The 8,659-nt window shown below is 43.3% G+C and overlaps 1 protein-coding gene across 1 annotated transcript in view; it reads left to right on the forward strand.

Annotated features, from left to right (window-relative positions):
- The window catches only part of XKR5 (XK related 5), a 19,298-nt gene that overhangs the window by 6,320 nt on the left and 4,319 nt on the right, over nt 1–8,659 (forward strand). Inside the window, exons 2-6 of the mRNA XM_072410062.1 lie at nt 2,191–2,374; nt 2,859–3,046; nt 4,274–4,483; nt 5,219–5,388; nt 8,012–8,123. Of these exons, the coding sequence (XP_072266163.1) occupies nt 2,191–2,374; nt 2,859–3,046; nt 4,274–4,483; nt 5,219–5,388; nt 8,012–8,123 (864 nt within the window). The remainder of the gene's footprint in view (nt 1–2,190; nt 2,375–2,858; nt 3,047–4,273; nt 4,484–5,218; nt 5,389–8,011; nt 8,124–8,659) is intronic.

An 8,659-nucleotide genomic window follows, 5' to 3' on the forward strand; every position in this document is an offset into this window, starting at 1 on the left:
TCAATAAACATGCTGAAGGTCAGTAACAGAATGGGGAAGAATGATTATTTAAAGCGTACCTAAACCCAACATTTTCACTTTCCATAAAAGTGTAGACAACCATTCTATGTAAAGGGAAAACATTATTCATTTTTTATTTCTTTTTTATATTTTTTTTTTAAGATCAACAAAAAAAGGATGCAGCACTTCCCTTTCGGTCTTGATCGAAGACTGAATGGGAACGCAGATCCTCCCAGGATGTCTACGTCACGCATCACGGCACGCTCTGGGTGCTCCTTCTGCTCATGCCCGAGTTCTCAGACATGCGCAGAAGGAGCATTTTTTTTTCTATGAAGGGAAAGACATGCTGATCTCACGCATGCGCAGTGAGATGGGCTCTCTTTTTTTTTTTCCCCTGTACAGTGGCTATGTCCCCCGATCTCACACATGCCCAGTACCAGATCAGGGATGTGCCAAGAAGACGGAAGAGAAGAGTGAAGATGGCGGTGCCCAGATGAAGAAGAATTCCAGGACAACGTGGGACTGGATCGTGGGAAGGACCAGCGCCATCATGGGACCTGCGGGAATAAAGGTAATTTTTTTGTTTTCAGTTTAGTTCTGCTTTAGGTAACTTTGAACGTAGATTGGTTGTTGATGACTGGTCGACTGCTCTGTATATTTCAGAAGCTGCTGCGATTCTGACACACAATTATCATTCTCTAATTTACAGAGAATGATCTGAAAAGAAAGGGTCAGTTCTGTGGGTGAAAATGCTGATGTCAGAGGAGAATGACCAAACTGCTTTGAGGCCACAGTAACACAAATAAGCACTTACACACAGCAGATGATTCTCGTTCGATAATCCCCTCAGGGTTGATATTGGACAGGAATCTGGCGTGTGTATAGCGCTCGTAGTTCATGGATCTGTCCTGGCCGATTGAGGAACGATCCTAATGGAAGTGAAGGGGAGAGAGCACAGCGGGGTGCTGCTCCATCGTTATCCCCTCTCTATAGAGCAGATCGGCGCTGGATGTACATAGCTCGTTCAGTCTTTTGTCGTTTGAAAGAAAGCTTTCCAATGGCAATTATTGCACGTGTGTGCTCAGCCGTACACCTGAGTAATGCAGAAGAATATCTCTGAATGCACCACACGCCGAACCTTGAAGCAGATGGACTACAGCAGCAGGAGACTATAAAAGGGGCCAGGGAGAACACTGTGGATGATCAACTGACAAATCTGCAGAGTGATACTATCGAGGCAATACGGAGCAAAATCCCTGAGCACCTTGCTGAATCAATGGTGGATTAAAGGCAAAAGGGGGTCCTACCCAGCCCCAGCAAGGGGTACCCAATAAAGTGCCCAGTGAATGTACCTAAATTCGTAATACTCCAGTTTCACTTTCCCTTTTGTTGATAAGATTTTCTATGACAATCAGTACTTTGTAAGTGCAGAAACTTCTCTCTGATCAACCCGGCATGTGATTCTGATAGCGTTCTCTGACCTCCCTGAGATGTTCTGCCCTTTATACATTATAAATGTGGGCAGTTTTGTTGGAATCATGCTGAATCTGGAACAAGCTTATAATAGAGAAATAGCACCGCTACAACAATTCCCTGTGTCAATAAAACAGTCCAATGTGGGGCTTAATGTTATAAGCGGCTGGAACTCCCTCTTCACTGAAATAGCACCGCTACTACAATTCCCTGCGTCTATAGAACAGTCCAATGCAGGGCCGCGCATAAGCAGAGAGGCCACTGGTCTAAAGACGCGAGTGATGCTGTGAATTGTAGTATCGGCGCTATTTCAATGCAGTGGCGGGCAAGCTGCGATTCATATTTAGAATTCCTTACGGGGGCCAAATTTGGCCCTCGGGCCAGAGTTTGACACCCCTGCTTTAAAGTCTCTTCACTGAAGTGAACCTGTCATTTGGTAAAGTGCAGGTTCAGGAATCGGGGGAATCTGCAGTGTCAATATAATATACTAATATTTGTGCAGATTTTATTATGGGAAGAAACATTGGATCTGTAAAAGCACTTTACTAAAGGTCTCATGACGTTCCTATTATTATGCAGTATTTATATAGCGCCAACATATTACACAGCGCTGTACATTAAATAGGCGTTGCAAATGACAGACAGTGTCGCAGGAACAGGAGAGAACCCCGCCCTGAAAAGCGCACAATCTAAGTCATTGCTGTGTTTTTTTGACAGAGTGTGCGGAGGTGGTACATTACTTCCTAACTACCAAGTACTTGTGGGCAGGATGGACGCTAGGCCTGCTTGTACCTGGCTGCCTCATCCAGGCTCTCAGCTTCGCCTGGCTTCGATCCGATGGACGCCCACGATGCCTAGCTCTGAGTCTGATCCACGTCTTCCAGTTGGGCATCTTGAAGCGGTAAGAAGTTATTAATTACCTCCAGTCAGGGTTCAGTTCAATTTTGCAAAGTCAGATTATTATTATTATTTACAGTGTTTATATAGGGCAGACATAATACACAGCGCTGTACAAAATCCATAGTCATATCACTTGCTGTATGTCAAAGGAGCTCACAATCTAATGTCTTTAATATCATTATCACAGTCTATGGTCGATTTTGGGGTAAAGACAATTAACCTAACTGCATGTTTTTAAATTGTGGGAGGAAACCGGAGTACCTGGGGGAAACCTGCAAACTCCATGCAGATGGTGTTCTGGCTGAGATTGGAACCTGGGACCTAGCGCTACAAAGGTCAGAGTGCTAACCACTGAGCCACCGGATTTTGGTGCATTAGGATGTTTTCTTTTCCAACAGCGAGCTGCACCTGTAACACCATTAAATATTACTGAGTTACCAATACTGAATGTACAGATATAACAATATACATATTTTGTATTTCAGGCATATGGATTGTCTGCGCCTGGCTCTGTGCGGAAGAAGCTATGAGATGTGTCAGGAGAGGGAGCTGGTGATAAAACAAGGGGACCTGTCACTTCTGCGGCTCATGGAAGCCCTTCTTCAGGCCTTACCGCAGTTATTACTTCAGACGTACATTTATATGACTCTTGAGCATGCAGATATCTATGCGGGTAAGGTGTGTGACAGAAAACAGGAGGCTTAGAAAGTTAATATAGGATCAGATAAAAATATTTTATTGAGCAGACCTGCACAGTTAGTTATATTTAAGTCTGTATTTTTGTTCCTGTAATACACCTGATGTAGATTGAGGTGCATAAAAGGGAATAGACCACAGATTGTGCTAATGAATAAAGTCCAATTTTCCTTTCCTTAATTATTTGCTCAAGCAAAAATATGCCCAAGACTGCACTAGTTGTGGATATGACAAACGATGCTAAAAATGTGCACTAGTCTGCAGACAATGACTGCGGAGGATATGACTGGGCAGTATGTGCAGGAGAAGAGTGTGGAGGGGATGATAAAGGGGGGGGTGGGGTATTATGTGCTGGAAAGGAGTCTGGCAGGCACTATGGGCAGAAGAAGAATGCACATGTAGGGTAACAGAGAAATGTGCCTCCTAATGCATTTGGAACCCATTTACAAAACCCATTATGGAGCAGCATAGAAGCTAAGCTTAGAGAGGAGAATTATAGGATCCAATCAGTGTCCTGGAAATGACCCCCCACCTAAATGGGGGAATGTTGTTTTGGGACATTGGAGGTAGCAGGGAGTGCCATCAGCCGCATGGACTGTAAAGGTATGGAAGAGGATTCTAAAACAGGAGGAGTGTGTCCGTGGACTTGGAAAATGAAGTGGGGCTTTAAATCTAAGTTTTCCTCTGGACCAGCATTGGTGATAAGGCTGACCTTTGCTCTTTTGCACTGAATAAATATCAGGGATTATCCCACACACTGGGCATGGAGGGGGTCCTACAAATGTAATGGGTACATTTACGTTCACTAACTACAGATTAATGGCACATAGGCAGAAAAATGGGTGCTGAGAGGCTGAAGGGTACCGAGAGGTTGCAATATATGCCTAGGGACTGAGCACTAAGCAGACCATGCTCATGGGCTGGGGAGGCCGTGCTTATGGCCTGAGTACTGGACATTATGGGGTTATCTTTTAGGCAAAGGAATGGTTCCTGAGGGGGTTAAAATGTCACACTGAATATTTGTCACTGAGGTGTTGAGTTAAAATATATTGAAGTATAACACACATTACATTACATTTATAATACATTTGTATGTTCTGGAGGTGTGTGTGTGTGTGTGTGTGTGTGTGTGTGTGTGTTTGCGTGTTTGCGTGTAGAATGTTTTCATTCTAATATTCTGACTTTGGTTTTTGTGTCTTTCCAGCCATTTGTTCCCTGGCATGCCTCTTGTCTGTCTCTTGGGCGCTGGTCACCTTTAGTCACTTCCTGTGCCTTCTGAGACCTGGACATCTATGCCTACCATGGGCATCTGTTGTCTGCCAGCTTCTGTGGAGGATGGGCATGGTCGGGACCCGAGTGATGGCCTTGGTGGTGTTTGCCAGAGTCTTCCACTTCTGGGTGTTTGCTGTCGCAGGTGAGAAACGATCACATACATTGTTCAGTGTTCCCTGTACACTTTTCTTAGGACGTGCAGTGTTCAACTCAGACATTTGTTTAAGCTGGGCGGGAAGAAGCTCTAGACAGGTGGCATCCCCTGTATTGTGACCCAACTTTTCAGTAACCATACAAAAACAGTTGGGTGGATACTGAAAAGTGCTGGGTGGTGCACCCAGCTAAAAGAAGCCTGGGAGATCACGGAGTACAAACAAACATGCCAGATGCATGAAGACTGCCATTGATGACACCTCCTCTGATAACTGAAATTATACCTTAAGGATAGCTGAATCTTTGGAATAGTCATACTAATTACCCTAATCAGCCTCCTGAGTGCCATTTGGAGAAATTCCTTCCTCCTGGATCCAGCAAATTTTGCTGTGTGACCATGCGCAAAGCCTTTCTAGCAAAATTGCCCCCACTGGTTCCACCTTCTGCGTATCCTTATATCTATGGGTATGCTCATGGTATTCATGGTGGCCTCTAGCAGTCCAGAAAAAATATGACTTTCATGTAGAAATGGGTGAAACTGCAAGTCTGTGTAGCATGTTCTGCTTTAGGAATCAAGCTGTCTGTACGTTGATAAAATTGTATTACTTTTTATGTTTGGAGTATATCTTTTTTCTTACATAGACACAACATTTGAGTATCCTGTCCCTTGGTGGTGAGTTTGGAAAGTTGCACTGAGTGTTTCTATCTCTTTGTTTCTGTTTAGGTGCTCACTGGCTGGTGATGTCTTTCTGGCTGGTAGCTCAGCAAACCGATGTTATCAGCAGGCCTTGTTACTGGAGACTCTTCAATATCCTCCTCGGAGCCGTCTATGTCTTCTGCTTTATTAATGTCCGCGATGGGCCCTCGCGGTATCGGGTTGCCATCTTTTATGTGGTAAGGGCATGCATTGCATTCCTGAGCTTTATTTAGCCTGCAGACACTTATACGAAGAGAGTTTCTAACTTTTTAGAGGACTTTTGAGTCTTTTTTTTTTTTAAAGCAATGAATCTGACATTCACTGTAACATATTATGATGGAGAATCTTTCTTGTCCATGTGTTTCTGTGGCATTAATTGATTCTTCACTGGGGAATGTTTCATTGAATGTCAGACTGTTTATAAAAAGGGTTAACATACACTAAGGCACAGGTGTCAAGCCCCTGTCTGGCCGTTTTATGTGGGCAGTGGTGACTGTGCCGCATCCAAGCGCCTGACATTTGCAGGCAGGAGGACCCAGTCCCAGAAAGCTAGGTAGAAGCAAGGCGGTCCACACAAGTGCCTGACCTCACTGCAGGCAGAAGGACCCCAGTTGCTTCTCCACACTCCTGCTGAAACCCAGCACTAATCACAACTGCCAGAGTCCCGATCATGCTGCCAGTAGTATGCTGCTGCTGCTGCTCCAGATATGGACTCTCGGTGAGATGATACATTAGCAATGTCTCCAGGCTCAGAGACACCGGCCTCCACCTCAGCACAGTCACTGGCTCCTCTCAAATAGACAGGTCAGGATAGGTCAGGTACACCGACCTCAGAAAAAGCTGCTAAGAACAAAAAAGCAATCACTCCCAAAATGTGTATCAAGAGAAAAGTTGATGCAGAAGGGCGACAATTTAATGAAAGATGGGAAAGCGAATATATATACATGCTTCACGAAGACAAGCATGTTCTTATTTTCAGAATATGATGAATGCATGAGGATGGTGTGTGATATGGTGGCTCAGGGTGTGGAAGGATCTGTACTTCTACTAGGACTATGTATCTTAATGAAAAGTTCCGTGCGCCACTTAGCCTGTGTTTTAGATTTTGGCCCCTCATGATTTGAATTTAACACTCCTGTACTGGAGTGTCCATGAAACAAGGTGCGAATGCCTGGTGTTCAATTGTATCTTCATCCACCCTGATTCATTAACTTGAAAAATTAAAAGAAAATTAAAATTAAAGAAAAATGTGAGCTGGCAGGTAGGTAACAAAGAGATTCCTTTCTGCTCACATTCTTGCTGTAACAGGATTGGTAAATGAATAATACAGCAATTTGCTCCCATGTGTAAATCGAAGGTCTGTGATCACAGTGCTACTGGCCAGATAGCATTGCTTAGGATCTAATAGGATTTGGGTTACACCTTCTTATGGTCTGAGCAATCCCACATGGCTCCCGGCCGCCGGCTTGGTCACTCACATCACAGTGCTGATTCCTAAAGAACCAACGTCTGCACAGCTGGCAGCAGTGATTGGTGTTGGTGCTGCCCTCTGCTCCCCCTATTCGTTCTTTATAGAACTGCTGTCAGGTGAAGCATAAGGAAGGGAAAAATCCACTATAACTTTATGGTCATTGTTAACATAGCATTAGTGTTTCATGTCATGTGATTACCGTTAGGGCATAATTGAAAAGCCCTGCAGAATAAATCTGCCATTATAAAAAAGATGTTTAGAACGATAGTAAAGAGAAATTAATCCAACATGGACAAAAACAGAGCAAATAATTACACAGAAATTGTCCAGAAACTCTTGGAGAGATACAAAATGCTTGGCTGCAATATGAGCATTAAGGTGCATTTTCTGCATAGCCATCTTTCTAACTACCCGAAAATCCTTGGTGCGGTCAGTGATGAGCAAGATGAAAGATTCCACCAAGATTTGAAGGTCACCGAAGGACGGTATCAGGGTAGATGGGATGTACATATGATGGCGGACTATTTTTGGAGCATCCGGAGGGCTTGTCCTAACACTGAACACTCCAGGAAAAACTATAAACGTAAATTTTTACCTTTACCACTTACCCAATTATTTTCAAATTGTTTTACTGTAAAAGAAAGTAACAATAAATCCTTTGTATGAACAAAAGAAATTTAAATAAACAGTACATTTAAGGTATTTCATTATTTTTTCATTGTATGTAAAATTTGTATGTTTTTTACAAAAATGAAGAGTACCCTGTATCGTAAAAACTGGATGTGATAGCAAAAAACTGGGGTCATTTCTGAATTCATCACCCAAAAAAAAGTAAAAAACAAGTGTAAGATCTAACTCAACCAAAAATGTGTTCCCCAGTGCTATAGCTTTTCCCCTCCCTGTTGTCTGAGGTTATGATTACCTATAGTTATCCCTTAATCCAGGCACTGACTGATGGGGGGAAAATGTATTATTTCATTCAGACTGGTGGCAGGGCGTAACCATAGGTGGGTCAGTGTGTAGTACTATAAGGCAGCTCATTCATTTCCAATGGGCTGCCAACACAATGCAAAGTGTTCTTAAGGGGACATTATTGGTATTTTTTCCCGAGCTGTCCTCCCCAAAACACAGTCATTCCATTTGTAATTTAGAGCTCTTCCGGGCTATTGAAAACGCAGCACAGATCTGAATGAGCTCTTGGTAATCTCTTGCAGGTAGAAGTGCTCTTGAAATGAAGTTGCAGAGTTTGTGTAATTAGTCAGGAAAGCTTTGTTTGCCTTTAATGTGCTATAGTTTGCATTACTGATTTTTTTTTTCACCTATAATACCTAATTTTTCTCTTTCTTTAGATTATGTTGCTGGAGAACTGCATTCTGTTGCTGTTGGCCACAGATTTCCTGCAGGGGGCAGTGTGGAGCAATGTAAAGCTGTCCGTGGCCGTCATGTCGGGATTTCTGATTGGTGAGTGAATGGAGATTCGTCAGGGTAATAAATAATTTTCCCTTGTTAGTGGTGTAACGATCTTGCAGCACCGCTTCAATAGGGCTCTTTGTTAAAGAAAACCTCAGTTATGCTCTTCATTTACTAGAATTTCCCACGCTTTTTATGTGAAATTGCTTAAGTGAAAAAGTACAATACTGGTAATGTAGTTGGGTATTGATATTTGCATGTTTATGTTTCTGAGATACTGTTATGTCTATTCCTCTCCTCTATACAATGTATACATACAAATTCCCACCAATGCTAGAACAAAGTGGGGATTTAGGGTATAGGGGGAGCAAACCGGGGTGTTTGGACTTCAATCAGCAAGCCGAAACACAGTGATGGGATGGTGAGGGAGCCATGATTTTCTCCACCAGGGTAAGTTCTACCGCCAGATTATACCCCAGTTTGACTCCTGCAGGATAGAGCTGGGGTGACAATTCTGTCTCGCTGTGCAGTAATCCGTACCGGAGGAACACTGTTGTCCAAAGTGTTAGGACTACGGAACACCTCTT

The sequence above is a fragment of the Pyxicephalus adspersus genome, chromosome 4 (assembly GCF_032062135.1).
Source record: "Pyxicephalus adspersus chromosome 4, UCB_Pads_2.0, whole genome shotgun sequence".
In the NCBI taxonomy this organism is placed as follows: Eukaryota; Metazoa; Chordata; class Amphibia; order Anura; family Pyxicephalidae; genus Pyxicephalus; species Pyxicephalus adspersus.